We start from the raw sequence: 17,871 nt of genomic DNA, 5'->3' as shown, positions 1-17,871 counted from the left end.
TGTTTGAAAGTTGATATACCACAATCCCATTTGAGTGGGTGGGGTTACATCATGTATGCAAATGTATGTTAATCAGCATACCGATTTGTACCTATTTTTCATGGGCCTTTGTCCAGATTTTTGATGTTTCCATGTTGAGAGGTATGGTAGGAGGGTTCCTGTTTTATAAGTTGTTTCTGAACAGAGGACCCATCCAGGGATATCCTTTCCCCTTTATCTGAGTTATATTTAGAACCACTGACAAAGAAAGTAAGTGACTCAGAAATTCAAGCATATAATTGATATGATGTTCAATTTACAGATCATATTAATTTTGTACCTAATGTAACCAGGAAGGGACATTTCAGTGCTATGGAACCTTCTGAGTTCCTTTTTTTTTTTTTTGAGAAATAAAATTAATGAAGTTGAAAGTTATATCTATAAACTGTGTACCCACACATAAAATGGTTCAGTAATACCCATATTTAAGGGGACATGATAAAGTGAAGTATTTAGTAGTATGGATTAAAAAAGAATTCTGTTATGGCAGCTAAGGATTTTGTTGGAAGAGACTAAAGAAAAGTCAGTACAAAAACTGGAAGCTCTTTCCTGTGGATATGGATTGCAAGGTACAAGCAGTAAAAATATTTAGTGCCTTTAATTTTACACACAGGTCGGGTGTATTTCTATTAACCACGGGAGAAGTCGTGGACAGTAATTAATAAAGGCTTGAAGGATTTTATTAGTAAGGTTTAGGATTATCTAATTTGAAGGGATATTTTAGAGTTTCACAGTTAAGGCTGTTACACATAACACAAGCAGAAAGCTGCAATTTAAAGTGGAAAGAGATGATGATGAAGTGGGGATAAGGAAAGAATGGGATTTTGGACACACGTCCTTGAGGAAAATAAGTCATACAGAATGTTATATTCATAAAGTATCAGAAAATGCACTAGGAACTGAGCCAACATGGGAATGGAGGAAGGAGGTATTGCCAGTAGGGATAACTGCAGTTAGGGGGTACAGAGACTAGACAAGAGGGGGCTGAAATTTACTGGAGAAATTTACTTGGTTCCTTTATTTGGCAAAGGAACCAAGCTATTGAGAAAAAAACAGTTAGATGGGGAAGAGTAATATAATGGGGCGAGGCCAAGAAGACATCTGGAATGCAAGCTAGTAATTACCTTTCCTAGCAGGGATTGCTATACCTGTCAGTCTTGAATCGATATCACAGTACAGACAAAGAGAAAAGGATAGGGAAATCCTAAATGAAAGACCTACACTGGTCACATTTTCAACTGAATATAGAACATACGCTTCTGTTAAAAGGGATAATTAGTAGGGCATGTGAAATACTGCACAATATCAATAGGAATCAGAAGAGGTCAGAAAAGTTTGGGAAGAGATATTAGAATGGGAGGACCTATCTGTGCCTCCCAAGTAAGGAACAAAATCTATAAGATTTAGGATTTTTGATTGGAAGTGTTTACTTGGATACTTTTATAGCTTTAGATTTCAAATAATTTTTCCTTAGGTAGACAACAAATGTTAGAGGTGTAATGGGGAAGAAAGAGGTACCTGGGAGCATATGTTCTTGGAGTGCAATGAGTTGACAGACTTTAAAAATTTCCTGCAGAGTACTCTGTCAGTAATACTGGGCAAGCAAATGAGTGTAACTAAGTATGTTATTGTTATTATTATTATTATTATTATTATTATTATTTTTTTTTTTTTTGTGCTGGTACTCAGGATCTGAATTGCCTAGTCATAGTGAGTCCTTCTTAAGTTTAATAATCGTAGCTGTCAAAAAAGCAATTACTAGAAAATGGAAATAAAAGTCTAAACTAGTTATACTTGAACTAGTGAATGTTGTAACAGAGATAAAAGAACAGGGAGTGAGAGATTTAGAAAAGGGTAGGTGTAAATTACATATAAAAAATGGAAATTGTGGCAACAGTACATGCATAAAATGTTTTGGAGGAGGAATGAGGTTTAAGGGAAGGCAGGAATTTAACAATTTATCTAGTGTTGCGTTAACTATATGATATATAACAGTATATATGATGTATAACATTTGAAACTGAATTTATGTGGTTTGATTATTTTCATAAAACTGTAAATTGGCCTTTGTCAGAAGAGATAATGTAATAAAGTTGTTTAAAAAAAAAAGAGTTAAGAACGTCATTAATTCCTAGGTGTAAAATTTCTTTAATGGATAACCAGAATTATTTGGGGTTCTGTCTGTGGTTCTTTTTTAAATCAGATTAGTATTGTTTCTTATCAAGGTTGATTTATGCTTTTGGCAAAGTTACGAAGTTCTTTAAAGCATAAGACTTCTATTTTGATTAATAAGCCAAGGGGCAACGATAGATGTTAGGCTTTTTGTGTATAGTGGTGAAAGCTGGTAAGACATTTCTTTTATTAAATATTTTATTAAAATTATTTTATTGAATAATGCCATTGTGTAATAGCACTTAACCATGCACGTGTTGAGTAATGCAGGTTTAGTGTTGGTTGCTTTTGTTTTCATGAGCAGACACACCAGTCATAGGTAGGCCATTCCTCACAACACCCAGATGTGCTTAATTGCTGAAGTACATTATTTGTTTTAAGGTTTCATAGACTTGTAAGGATGGTAAGAGATTTACTCACCAGTATTTACTTACTATTTTCAGCTTTGTAGGACATGATTTTATGATGATTAACTGCCACAAGAGCAATTCTCATTTTCTTTGAGAATTTTGTTTTGTACGATAGCCTGTGGTCACTACATCTCACCCTGATACTGCAGAATCTCTGCAATAAGTACAACTCCCAAACATTTTCACTGATAATTTTTTCTTTGTATAATGTAAGCAAACATTACTTGATGACCCTTGCTGTGTATTAACTTTATTTAGTCAAATGTGTGCTTACCTGTGCTGGAACTTAGTTTTTAACATCCCCTCTCCAACAGCATTGTCCTTGCACTCTAAGGACACTTACTAAGTTGGCCACTGTCCTTTCTCTTGACCAGTAGTTTACACTGTGTATATCCATTACTTAAGTCTTCCTGGGTGACAGATTTCTGTATTCAGGAAATGAAAGAAAACCTTTTCTGTGTTGTATCGCTCTGCTAATTGCTTTCTGTTGCCTACAAACCGATTACTCTCTATGTTATAATTTGACCTGAGGATGGAATGTAACTTTCAGAATAATAGTAAACACAACCCTAAAAAAATTCTAGACAGCCATTAAAGAAATCCTGAATCCCAGCCATAAATTCAACCCTATCCCCTCCCCCAATAACTTATCACTCAAAACTACAATATAGATCAACTCTCATTTCATGGATAGTATAGCATCTCTAACCAATGATTCCCCAGCATGTAATCCTAACCCTGCCCAGCAAACACACATCACCACATCCACTTTCACCTTCAAAAACTGTGCCCACATCCTATATAAAACTACTCTTAAACTCAAACCATGCTGTTTCAGCTGATGACCTTCCAAGTGAATACCTTAAAATAGCAGCTGATAACATTGCCTACCCTGTCTTAATCCTTATAAATAGTTCAGTCTTGGAATCCAATATTCTTTGTCTCTGGAAAAAGTCACACATTATCCCACTGCACAAAGGAGGAAATTCAACAATTATAACTTTATACCTATAGCAATCTTATCCCCTTCTCTAAAATACCTAAATAATCAAAAACTAAACTGCCTCCTTGAGGAGGAACTCCTATTTTCTACACAACTTGGCTTTGTTCCCTCCCATACTACTAACAGTGCACTTCTATCCTATGTAGATACTGTCAATAAAAGGTAGAGATAACAGCAAACTAGTCTCCTCCTTATTTTCAGACTTGCTTAAAACCTTTGACACAGTTTGTCACAGCAAACTTCTACTTCAAATGTCCTCATTAGGTCTCTCTTAGCCCACCCTTCTATGATTCAAAAGCTGTCTATCCAGTAGGCTTCATTCAGTAAAATGGCACTCCACCCTCTCTCTTCATTCCTCCCAGTCATCACCGGTGTACCACAAGGCTCTGTCCTTGGTCTGCTCCTCTTTAAGATTCTTACCAACAGCATCCACACAACGGGCCTCCCTAACACAGTATGCAGATGACTCCACACTCAGCTGCATATCTCACAGTGTGTTACACCTCCAAAAATTACCTGGAAAGCTTTAACAGCAACTGAAACACAGCCTTTTAACTCTCAACTCATGCTTAACGCTTAAAAAAAAAAAAAAAAAAAAAAACTTTCCCCCCCAAATCCCTCTCCCATGAAAAAACAAAATTTAAACTCCTCTCTATTGAGCAGCCTTGCAAAAATCTTAGAAAAATGCATCCACAAGCAACTTATTAACTAGTAATAATCAACTTTTCAGTTCTCAACATGGCTTTAGACCTAAACATAGTACCAGCACTGCCCTACTAACCTTCACTAACACTATTCATCATCTCATGAACGAAGGCCAGCTTGTTTCATCCATCTTTCTTGATATGTCCATGGCATTTGACACCTTATCCCACCAACTTCTACTTAATAAACTGTCTTCCTATGGTCTCAGCTCACTAACTTAATTCCATAGCTGTCTTTCCAGTCGACAACAGGCTACAAAATGGGAAAACTCACTTTTCCCTCTTCTCTCCATCCCCATGGGTGTACCCAAGGTTCTATACTTGGTCCTCTTCTCTTTATCCTATTCACAAACAACCTCAGTTCTGCAACTCAACTAGCATCCATGGTATAGTATGCCGATGATGCTGCACTCATCTGCTCAGCCACCACAGCCCAGAAACTCCAACTGAAAATATAATCAGCTTTACAGGACATTGAAAAATTCCTCTCTCAACACCAACTCATTCTAAACCCCAACAAAACTAAGATTATAGTTTTCGGTAACAAAAAACTCAAACCTTCCCACTTCTCTCTCTGAGTCTCCTCCACAAATGGCACCAAGATATTACGCACTAGCCACAATAAACTTTTAGATGTTACTATAGATGATGGCCTAAAATGTGATAAACATATTGCACTGACAATCAAGAAAGTCACATGAAACTAGGCACCCTATACAGGGCCAAACCATACCAAACTCCAAAAACCAGGCTTGCCACTGCCCATTCACACCTGCTATCCTCCCTCCTGTAAGTTCCCTAATATTCACAAACCTTTGAAAGTCAGACCTCATCAACCTAGAATCATGTTACAGTAAGATTGCCAAATATGCCACTAATCAACCATGCAGATCTCACCACTGCTCAGCTCTCGCACAGTTAAACTGGCTAGAGCTCCCCAACCTTGTATCACTAAATTAACTAACCTTAGCCCACAAAATAGTCAACCTAGTAACTGCGTAGTAAAATTATACAATTATTTGTGTTTTAACCTAGTATTTGCCCTACTGTTTCTAACTTAGTCCAGCCTAGTATCTGTGTCACATCTCTCAGATTTTCTAACAAACTTTTGCTAAAGGTTTTCAACTCCTACAACTTTCTGGTGACTCCCTCTATTCACACAAAATATCCAGTCTGGAACACTCTTCCTGAGACCATAGCAAAAATCCCTAACCACCATCACTTCAAACTTCTAAGGAACACCTTGCTAACCATTGACTGTGCTGTTGGCCAATCTGCAGTCTAATTCTTTCCCATTTCCATAACTTTTACCCTACTTTGTTCACTTACCATCCCACAACTCCTGTTATTTCTTGCAACCCCAGTATCCTCCTCACTCTGCCTAGACTATCCTGTCTTGCAGACTCTTTCATCTCTGCACCACATCAGTGATTTGCAGAATTAAAGATCTCTTCAGCTACTTAAACATGTTTTCAAACGTACAATGCTCATAACTGTATCTACATATATTTGACTGTGTGCTGAATTTCATTATATTTTTTTTGCTTAATTGCATCTTCTGTTATTGAATTTGTTTTGTTTTGCATATAAATCGCTATTGTTTCTATTGTACTATTTGTGGAGCTTTTCTCCCTGGGTCTCAGCTGAAAATAGGCCCCTGGCTCAGTCGGACACTACCCGGTTAACAAATGTAATAAAAAAAATATATATATATATATATATATATATATATATATGTTGTGTATTTCGGCTTTTCCCGGTTAGGAATCGCCACAGCGGAACTCCGGTCCGCTAATGATTGGCAGTTGATTTTTACGTCACCTTCAACGAAGGTACGCCCATTCACGCATGTCTCCACTTATTTTTATATATATATATATATATATATATATATATATATATATTGATAATACAACCATTAACGTCACTTCTCATAGCAGGTTGTTAGGGAGGGTAATCTTAAATTTAACCTGCATATACAAAATTACATAAGAAAAACTCGTCAAAAACTAGGGATGCTTTATAGAGCCAAAACTTTCTTCCCTGATGCAGCTAAAGCTTGCCTCTAGTCACCTCCTTCTCACATTTCTTTATGGTGCTCCCATCTTACTAACCTTCAGTCATCACAATAATCAAAACTTGAACAGTGCTATAAGAAAGTTGCTGAATTTGCAGCAAATGCTCCTTTCATAACCCACCACTGTAGAGCACTAAAAATCCTAAAGTGGCTATAACTACCCCATCAACTAACATATAAACAGCTTCTTACTACCTATAAAATTAACCTGCTTCTGTTTGCTTGTCCAGCACTAACATAACTAACTAGCATTCTGCACAACTGTGTTCCTATTTGGTCATTACAATCCAGTAATTAAAAACTCCAGTCTGTCCAGCCTATCAAATCTGCTCGGCACTGTCTGTACCTGTACCATGTTGCTAAGGCCCGGAACTCCTTATCTCTGTCTGTCAGGACAAGACACTCCTTCTCATCCTTTAAAACGCTTCTGAAAGATTTCCAAGCCAAAAGCTGGGTCTTTTCTTGCTGAACTCCAGGATAAACTCTATCTCTAAATGTGAACAAGTGCTTATTCATACCTCACATCTCCTTACTCTGCCTTCTTTACTCGCTCTCTTACTTTTACCAGTTTCTCTCCCCTGGCTTTCTATCAAAACTAGGGTTGCCACCTTTTCAAATGGCCAAAGTGGGACTTTTTCGGGACATACATCAGATTTTACAGGCCAACACCTACCCACGGTCAGTACAAAGGATAGAACTTAACTTTTTTGCCTAAATAAAAGCTTATTCTTGTAGCATTTTAGTTACTTATTCTGTTTCTTGTAATATTTAGGTATTTTAGATACAGAATCGCTGTTTTATGCAACTGTTATATAAAATATGGGACATAATTATGTCCTACAATCTCAGGACATTTGCCATTTTTAATATTTTTTGTCAGAACACAACTGCCCAAAGAGGCACTATCCCTCGCAAAGTGGGACAGGTGGTAACCCTAATCAAAATATACCCTAAGCTGGCTTTTCTCTCTCACTTCGTATTGCACTTCCTGTTTGTATTATACTAACTTTCCTTTAATTTCTCTATAACTGGCTAAAGTTTCTTTAACTATTAAATCATTGTCATATAACTTGTATCTGTTCTTAACCAATGTTTTTATATCACGTCTAGTTTGATAAAATTATTTAAACAGAAAGTGTTTTTTTTGTATTATTTTTAAAGACTGTAAAATTTTTGATCTTAAAATGTTTTGTAATACTTTGGAGCTTTTCTCCCCAGGCCTCCTGTGAAAATGGGCTTCTATCTAGTCGGACTTTCCTGGTAATCAAATGTCAATAAATAATTAAACTATTGCTGTTTAGAATGTAAGTATTTACAGTAAGTGCTGTGTTGAGCTTCATGGCTGTGCAAACCAAATATCTTGCTGCCAAATAATTCTCTTCTGATTTTTTTTTTTGAGATCCATACCTTTTAACAAGATTGCAAGAGTGAATTTGTATTATTTGCTGCACCATGACAGGATGCGTGTGTAACTGCACACCCCTGGTATGTTATCAATGCTTTCTCATGTGCACAGATTGTTGGGCTTTACTTGTTACACTAAGGTATTTAATGAGTGCAGTGCCTGCACTTTGCATCCTTTGCTTAGCTGTGTAGCATGCTGATGCAATTTAGCTAAAAGGTGATTTGTTATCACTGCTGTTTGCAGGACATGTAGAGTACCATCATAAAAAAGGGGAACCAGGTGGAAGCTTTTCTTTCAAATTTGATGTGGTCGACACTGAAGAAAATAAGCTACTAGACCAGTCGTTCTACATTAATGTACTTGGTAAGTATGCATTATATCATCTCTGCATCTTACAATAATAATTGTTGTGTTAAGGTATTTTTGTGCTATTAACTACATGGCACAGACACATCTCATATGACGTTGTCAGTTTTCATTCATACTCAACTAATGGGTCTGGATCAGACTTGGCCATTACAGTAGCCCGTGGCCTCTACCAAACTCTCAAGCTCCTAATGTATCCATAATGCATCACCCCTGAGATCCCACAGATCTAATTTTCTGCTGTGGTATCTGGACGTTGTCGTCTTCAGCTCTCGAGCTTCACAGTGAGAGATAAGTGCTTTCTCTAAAATTTCTTTCCTTATCTCACTCTATTATTTAAAAGAAAAAAAAATATTCTTATCGCCTTCCCTTAACTCCTTATAACAATTATTTCTTTAATACTTTCTTTCAGAAAGCCATTTCCTCGGTCTCTCCCTTAATGCACTTTTCTGTTTTTCACTACAGTTGTTGGTAGCTTCATTCCTTGTACTACTTATTGCAGGTTCCTTTTTCTCCTCTTTCTGTACAAGACATCATGGAGCATCTACTGTAAGACTGCATTTTCTGTTGCGGAATCAACCCCTGCAGTCTACCAGACACAAATAAGAGTTCATTAAAAAATAATGAAAAGGGGTGTGATAAAACTGTTTTGTCTAAGGTGTTATTGGGTTTTCAATCCCCCAAGTACAAGCCATGACCCTTCAAAAGGTCGAAATTGTTAGTGCCTTTAGTCTATGAGAGAGAGAGAGAGAGAGAGAGACACTATTCTGAAAGCTGTTGTGCCTCATTTGATCTGGTTGTGGGTGTGTCGGATCCGAAGTCTGTTGTGATCCGACTCTCTTTGGATACAGTGGAAATTAGGTTGGATGTGTCTTGTGTAGACCCAGGTCATTTGTCAAAGACTACTGGCTCTCCATGTGTGGTTCCAGTTCACAGACATTGTGGTAACCTTTCCTGCTCCATCCTGGTGGATCCGAGCTTTCACAGTCATATCCTTCTCATTTAGAGTCAGTTTTCTCTTTAAATCTGATGGTTAGTCTGACTGCATGGACCCTAATGTGTTGCAGAGCCAAGTCTAAGAGTAAAGTTACTCCCAGCTCTTCCTCTGATCTGATGGGTTCAGATCCTTCTTGAGATCCTGTATTATTATCTCTTTTCTGTCCTGTCGCTTCTTGTCAGATCCTGGACCCCGGGTCCAGCAGACAGAAAACTTTTTTTTCCAGAGAAGACTAACTATCTCTCATCTGTCCAGATTTTCACAGAATGTCCAGATTTGTGCCATATAGTCTTTGGTCTTTTCTTTATAAATGTGTTTTTGCTGGCTGACAAACCATTGAGGATTGGCATCAATAAATGACATTCTTTTGAGTTTTAGACTTCATATCCTTCAGAAAATGCTTTCTATTTTAAAACCTTTTATTCCATAAGAACGTTATTTGAAATGTGTTCCTAATTTGGAACTTTGTCCAGATTTTCTTGTGTATAGAGGTTGACAGCTACAATGGGAACATTTTGGATATGTTCTTTTCAGATAAGGAGATTTGGAGACACCTTTGCATCCTGGTCCCCCTTGAGTCAACCTGACATGCCTTTTGCCAGACCAGAGGGGTTTGGCTGTTGTCCTTTCATCGGATCCTGGACCTTAGAGTTAGACGAGTGCAGTTCTTACTCCACAGAGTTGCAAACTTTTCATGCTGCCACCTTGGATCCACAGTTTAGGTTATCCTTGGATCTGAGGGGTTTGGATACTGCCAGATCCAGGTGTTTCGACTCTTGTCTTGTCATTTGTACTTGGGACTTTGGATCCAATGGGCAGACAATTGACATAGAGAATTCGAAGATTTTGAATCTTGACTGCTGCAGGTCCAAAACCTTTTGGAGCCGCCTTTGGATCCTATTTTTTTCCTTAAGTATGGCAGCTTGGATCATGTGGTATTTTGTCCCGTATCTTGTGCGTTTTTCTCTGATCCTAAATCTTGGATCTGATGGAGTTGAATAGCAGTGTAAAACATGTTTTGGATCCTGTCTCTCCCTCCCCTCTCACCCGATCCCTTTGGAAGAATGGATTGCGGGTTATGGATGCTGGGCAGAGCTGGGATCCAGATGGCAGTCCTGCTGGCTGGGCTGGTGAGAAGGAACATTACATACCATGACTGGGAACAGCTGCAAAAATGAAAGGGGAAACTAACAGAGCACAGATTCACTGTCTGTCCTTTCAGTGGAGAGTCTGGGATGGCAAACAGATTTGTAGGGTGTGTTTATGCTTCAGCAGTATTTGCTCTTGAATCATTTCATTGTCTGACACACTTGCAGGGCTGCAGGGGGATCTTGTTGGGAACTGTCCAGGTCTCTGTCTCGTGTTGATCCACTGAGGCTGAACCTTCAACAGCTTTTTTCTTCTAGCTGTCCTTCAGGTTATATCAACTTTGTCTATGAGCCTTGTCTCACATGCTTCAGAAGGCACCTCAAGGGATGAGGTTTCAGATATCTCCTCCAAGAGGCATGCCTGGATGCGTGTGTGTGTTTCATTGGAGCCCTTCAAGTCTTCATTGTCAAGGATTTCATTCAGGGATCTTTCTGGTTACCTTCACAAAATACAACACACACTCATGATGAGAGACGAAAACATCCCCCTCCCTCTTAATGAACATCTGTGATTCAGAATTCTTAAGATTTTATTCTAAGTCACCTATAAAGGTAGTTTCTCCTGAGATGGAGGTGACCGATAATGCTATACCATTCCCCAGCTCACAAACCAAGGGTGTAGGGATTTTTTCTACCCAAAAGACCTTTTTGCAATTTTGAAAGAGGCCCGATGGTCTAACTCTGTGACAATATAATGGTCACTTATCCTCGTACATGAGAGACTCGTGTCAGAGAAAAGACAGTCGAGTTCAGAAAATTATTATCACTAGTTACATATCCCCTTTTTCCCACCTCCTCCATCTTTAAGGAAAATATTCAATGTTCTACCAGGTCAAATGGAAGAATCTGCACTGAGAAGTGCAAAGGCTACTAGAAAAGGAATTCATCCAAAAGGTCCTACTGGACCATTTGTTATGGGGAACTTGGGCTCCTGAGAGTACACAGGACCAGAGACCAATTTTGGATGTGTGTGTTGAACAAGCCAGTTCATCACACATTTTTTTCAGTATGTTCATGATTCACTTAGTCCTGCCCTTTCCAAACAAGGACTGTTGGGTGTGATCCATAGTTCTTTAGGATGTGTGCTGTCACATAGAACTGGGTGAGATGATCCAGGGGGGACTTCCACTTCCATCAGGAGGCCAGTTTTTGTTAGTTCAGAGTGCTCCTCCTTTGACTTTTCCACAGCCCCAGGAAGCTCACCAAAAAATAGAGCTTGAGACTAAAACTTTTCTGGGTCTTTTCCATATCTAGACAATTAGTTGCAATCAGCTCAGACATAAGAATTAATAGGAGTGGTGTTCCACAGAGTTCCTGTGATAATCTCTTTTCCTCATTTACGAAGTCATATAAGAAGCAGACAGTGAAGTACTGTACGTACCACAATTTCCATACCCAATTGATTTTGCAAGCTTTAAAATAGTTGATACTGACAATGACTGTAGTTCCTTTGGCAAGATTCCACAAAAGTATTCTTCAGTGGATGCTAGCATCTCAGTGGTCAATACTTTCTCACCCTTTCCAGAGTAATAAGAATAATCTAGGTATGCAAATGATTCTTTTCCTGGTGGATGTGGTTACAGTTATTTGTACCAGGTTGTCCTTTCATCTTTCCTCGACCCATGACCATAGTGTGCACAAACACTTCCCACATTAGGTGGAGAAATCCTTTTCATGGGGGAAACAATACAATACACATGTCCCCAAAGAAGTCAGAGCATTCCAAGACTCGAACACCCTGCATACTATTACTGTTGGTTTGATGCATCAACAAACTAGAGGGAACCAAACTTATCACCTGTGTCATTAACCCTAAGTGAGTGCGTGACAATGGATAACATCTTCTGTTCTTGTTTTAGTAGCAGCACATATTCCTGCTGTAACAAACTTCAAAGTGTGCTTTTTACTACCTCACGAGTGGTCTCTGTAATAGTGTGATGAAAATTATTTTTTCAGTTGGTAGGGCCATCGTGGCTATGATTTTTTTCTTGTATCCCACCTAAACAACCAGAGCAGTAACTACTTGACATTATAGGTGTGCCTCCACAGTGCATTGATAAAGCACTGAACGCTAGTGAACAAGTATGTGAATTTGAGGCCTGAGGGCACAAACTATTCTTTCTTCCCACCGTGAGAATTGTTGAGAGAGACTGTACGTCATGATAACCCCCACAGTCCCCCAGTCTTCTGGATGCTTTCATACAACTTCCCTAATTCCAAAATTTCCGTAGTAAAAAAAAAAAAAAAAAAGTGGAAGAACACAATAATCCTTATTGCGTCCTACTGCCTTTATCAAACTGGTTTCCCTTTTCGGTGGATGAGCGGAGTCATTCTCATTATTCCCTACTGGCCTTCACAAGTGTAGTTCCCCTTTCTTTGGCTTTCATCCATGATAACCACCTTCAATTTTAAATCCCAATCTGGACTTTCTCTTTCACCCGACAGGCACAGTTCACCCAGATATCTCAAGTCTCTGACAGTGTGGTTCTCTTCCATTCCTTTATCTTCTCGTTAATCTTTCACTACAAAACTCTACAGATAGGTCCTTTATCAGCTCCAACTCATACATTTTTGGATTTTTAGCAAACTTTATTTGGGTACTAATTCATCACTTTTTAAAGTATAACTCGCATCAATTTGTACCTTTAGGTAGGATTTCAGAATTCTTTCCTAACATCCACAAAACTTGAAAGTTATATTTAGAAGGTATCCATTTGCTGAGAATTCCTTATATACACTTCCTATTACACAATGGGTTTGAATTTGGTTACTGCAAACCTTGATGCATTCCCCCTTTCAACCTGCATCCAGATGCGACTTAAAAAGAAATGTATATATTTTCCTATATCCTTCCCCATTTCTTTTTTAAGAAGGATAGGGTCATGTTGAGCAAAAACATTTCTTCCTGCCTAAGGTAGTTCAGAAATTATTACATTCCTAACTACACAGTACATAAGAATTTAAGAAGTCTGAGCGACTATTCCATTTCTCTTAAAAAAATAACTTGACAAATAGGTCACAAAGGTGGTCTCAATCAGTTGCCTTGACAGATTACTTTTCATTTATCTAAAATAAAGTGCGTCATCTTTACAAAAAACACTAAAGGTTCATTCAGTTATATCTGTGGCAACTTGCAGTGTTTTTCCAGTACAGAATATCTATGGATGATATTTGTTCAGCTACAACTTGGTCAAATCCTCATATCTTCATCATTCATTATAACTAGGTCTGCTGTCCAGGAGAAGTACAGCCTTTGGCTCAGTTGTAACCAGGAATATCTTCCTTGGAGTTTATCCAAGGGTTCAGATAGCCAGGGATTCTGACTCATTAGTTGAGGATAATGAAAACTAACAACATCAGATGTATGTTGTCCATTTTCATTCATCCTCAACTTCCCAACCCCCATACCTTTCTAATGTCTGACTTCTAGAGGAGTGAGAGGCTTTGAGGACACTTCTGTCCTTTATGTGAACTTCGGGTATGACACCCCCCTCCATATTTTCATAATCAGTTTCTGGAAGGATGAGATTCTTTTTTTTCTAGTTCTACTATGTCCTTTGTATTAAACTTTGTTAATAGTTATTCCTCTATACTCTTCCTGCCAAGCTGCAAACAAGATCTGAGGGCTGGTAGGTAGGGGTGGTGTATTTTGAGTAGGGAAGGAGCTTGAGAATTTGTTAGAGGCCACGAGCTAGTGTAACAGCTGAGATGGATCCAAGGATCAGATCCAGACCCATTAGTTAAGGATGAGTGAAAATGGAGAACACAGATGGTATGGAATGTTAAGTACATAATTTTTTTTTTTTAATAAAGATATCCAGATTTGAATGAAGTTAAATACATTCAGAATATACAGTAAAGGCTAATCAAAGCATTGGCTGGTGTCCAGTGTAGTTTATTGAACTTGTAGCAACACAGTGTTTCCATATCTCATTCACAAAGGTGGAAGATAGAACGGGGCCAAGTACAGATCCCTGTGGAATAGGTTCGTAGATTAGCACTAGACTGACTACCCTTGTGGGCTAGTAAGAATCAAACCCTGCACCTTGTGTCTCCAAGGTAGATATCTTAACTGTTATGCCAGCCTTCCACCATATGCAGAGGAGTCAGCAGATGATTTTGTCTGAGAGCCTGGGAGCTGCCTTTTGGGTCACCGCTGAACCATGGAGTGCTATATGCAGGTAACCCAGTGGCAGTGTTAGCTTAGAAGGACTTGGTGGTTGAGTTATCAAATGCTTCTGACAACTCAAGGAGCAAACTACCGGCAACATTTCTGTGATTAAATTCACCTCTTTTGTATTCATTTATGTCAGTGAGAGCTATGTCTGTTCCACATGTAAAACAAAGTCCCTGCTGAGTTGGATGCTAGTTTGTAGATAATATAATGATAAACATTTTTTTAGTATTTTGCAAGGGAAAATCTGAGTTATCGACTGCAACTGAATGGCCACTTTTTGTAAATGGATTATTATTGTTGACTTTTGAAGCACTTGCTTTCAAGTCCAGTAAAATGTGTGGCGTTATCTGTATGCATCTGAGAAAGAAAGCAGAAGCTATCCTTAGTGTCATAGTTTACTTTCACACCTTTACATGCTAAGTAATGTAATATAGTAATAAGGTGCTGCACATCTAGCCAGCCTTGTTTGAGCTGAAACAGTCTATCTGTTAACATTGTAAGTACCTTATGTTTCTGCTAATGTCTGGGCACTTTCCACACAATACTAAGTGCAATAGAAGGACACCATTCTAAATTTAATCCATGTTATTTCTCTGGTCTAGTTATTTACTCATTCTGTTGCTTATTTGCACACATCTAACAAAGCTTGAATTATACTGGAGTGAGATAATATATTTCTCATTAACCATCACATAGTTTTCCGTCCATATAAACTCCAGGTACCAATGAAAATGTTTTGACAGTTGAAATGATGTCAGTTATTCATGTGCTGTATACTTGGAAGAGTGAGCTTTTATTTTGTTCTGTTTCATTTTCATTCAGCTACCTCACAGCTGTTGCCTTTCATTCTAGAACAAAATGAACTGCTTTTACTTCTGTTTGGTTTTGCAGAGGATAGACTTCCCCCAACCATAATAGCAAACAAGGGCCTTGTGTTAGATGAGAATTCGATAAAGAAGATCACAACACTTCAACTTTCTGTCACGGACCAGGATAGCGAACCTTCAGAGCTCGTCTTCACCATCACCAAACAGCCTGAACTAGGACACTTGGAGCTTGCGTCATTACCAGGTACTGTGGCGCAGATGGTCAAAATCCTACTGTGCGGCGCAATCTCATCTACAAAATGTTTGACTGTAATATCTTGCAACGTTACTAGTTCATTAATAGATTGTTCAGTGGAATTTTTTTATTCAGGATCATGACAAACTAGGTGTTTTGTGGCTATGTATGTTTTAGGCTTATTTTGATCTCTCTTTGAATTAAACATAGTACTTTTACACCATCGGTGACTTAAGTACAGTTTCAGGAAATTACTTTCACACAGCATCTAACCATTTACCGAAAAGGAGATGTTCCCATCTGCAACAGTGTTGACGTGGATTCAGTTAGTGACTTGAAAGCTGTCTGATAGGAGTGGTATTTTAGTAGCTTGTGACCACAGCTTTCCTTCAGATGGAGGGTATGGGTTTTCCCTGCATGGCTGAAGAATCCCATGGTTAAGAACCCAGGTTTACGTACAGGAAGCAATACAGTAGAAATTATGTAACTAGCATAGGGTCTTGAAGGTGACATGCATTGGTATCTCACTTAGAAGAGTTATTCAAAGGAGTAATCCTTTCTCTTTTCATTGCATAATGAACTGATACTTAACCAAGCCTCAGGCATTTGAGCTGCATAACTGAAACATATTCCTGTCAATAATTTGTTAACCTAGAAGGTCACTATATCACCCAATGTTACTATCTCCTTATTGATCTGCATTGTGGTTGATTACTCTCAGCTGTGAAAGACACATCACCCCTGCATTGTGCAACATGAGGAAATTAAAGGGTAGCATTGCAGGTTTGAGGTTGTATGAAAAAAGGTAAAACCAAGAAAACATGCAAATAAAATTTAAAAAGAGATGTGTGGAGACAAAAATTTTGTACTGGGAAGATCATCCAGAATTCCTTACTGTGCATGTAGAAGCAATAGCAGATTAGAAGTCAGTCAATAAGGATGTTATTCAGAAAGCCAGTATGCAAAGAACTAAAACTTAAGGGAAAAAAAAAATTAGTAAATAAGTAAAATGGGTTGGCTCTGGCAACATGAAAAATGTATTGTAAGTAGTATAGCAATGTGACTTACTGACCTGTAAGCTTTTATTTATTTATTTTTTAGTATTGTTGGCTCCTAACAATTGACCTTCAGATGCTCCTAGGGCTTCTCCTCACTCCCCAGATCTACATAGCCTTACTTAGCCACCTCTGACTCATGCTAAGGGCTGATAAAGAGATTGAGGCATCCTGAGGCAGACGCACATTGCTGTCAAGGAGTGTATTTGCTCTTCAGGTCCCACCATTTATGCACGCAGATTCTGGTTGCAATGGTGTGGACAGCGCTTTAGCCCTCTATGCCACTGGTGCAAACTAGGGACCTGTAAGATGGGGGTTGGTGCAGAATGTTCAGATGGATCAGCTGAAAGATAATTAGGACTCAGGGCCTGAGTTGATCATTTGCAGACAATACAGATAGCTAGGTGTTGACAGGACCAGAGTATATGTAGTATAAGGAGAAAGTATGGAGAAAAGTGAGAATTGTTAGGAGAGGTGGAACAGAGAAAAGGGAGGCGCAGGGAACAGAGAGAGAGTGGGTTTACGTAGAGAAGAGTAACTTAAAACTGAAGGTGGAGAAGTAGAGGAGGAAAGTACAGCAGACCAAGAGATAACACATGTGCAGTATGCCAAAGGGAAGGGAGAGACTGGTACATACATACATGACATAGGAGCCAGCAGTGTTGGAAAAAAAGACAAGGTGCAAAGGATGGCAGGACATTGTGCTTGACTGTGTCTGTCTTTCTAGTTAGCTAATTCATTTGGTGACCAGGTTAGAGTCCTGATCCCATTGGGACAATTTTAACAGCAGTAACAAATTATCCTGGATAGTATAATAGGTAAAGTTAGTACAAATAGAACATCACATCAAATATTTTAGTATATCTCAGTATTGTACAAAAAGGGTGCTTCATTGCAGATTACAGTGTATTCACACTGCATTTATTTAGATATTTACATAGGTATAATGTAAGAATGTTACTTCTAGTCATGCACAGAAATCAGCAAGACACAATTTAATCTAAAAAAAAGTTGTAGTTACCTTGTTAAAATATCTATCTATCTACATAGGTATAGATACAGATGTATATGTATATGTTGTGACCGTCTCAAACATTTAATGCTGCAAAAAGCGAATACAAAAAATCATTTTTTTTTTAGAGTTTTGTAGCAGTTTTGTAGGGGGACCATCCCCCACTCCATGTAATTTATATACATCAATTCTGAGATTGCTCAACAGTGGGAAAAGGGCAAAATCTCTGATTATGCTTTACCGT

At 38.4% G+C, this 17,871-nt stretch overlaps 1 protein-coding gene across 1 annotated transcript in view; it reads left to right on the top strand.

The window, feature by feature from the left end:
* The window catches only part of LOC122792799 (extracellular matrix organizing protein FRAS1-like), a 4,352,848-nt gene that overhangs the window by 2,847,871 nt on the left and 1,487,106 nt on the right, over window positions 1-17,871 (top strand). Inside the window, exons 44-45 of the mRNA XM_044060368.1 lie at window positions 8,054-8,173; window positions 15,390-15,569. Of these exons, the coding sequence (XP_043916303.1) occupies window positions 8,054-8,173; window positions 15,390-15,569 (300 nt within the window). The remainder of the gene's footprint in view (window positions 1-8,053; window positions 8,174-15,389; window positions 15,570-17,871) is intronic.

This window comes from Protopterus annectens, chromosome 2.part0 (assembly GCF_019279795.1).
Source record: "Protopterus annectens isolate FY-2018-M chromosome 2.part0, PAN1.0, whole genome shotgun sequence".
Classification (NCBI taxonomy): Eukaryota; Metazoa; Chordata; order Ceratodontiformes; family Protopteridae; genus Protopterus; species Protopterus annectens.
The sequence above is the reverse complement of the archived record's forward strand: the minus strand, read 5'-3'. Positions and strand labels throughout refer to the sequence as shown.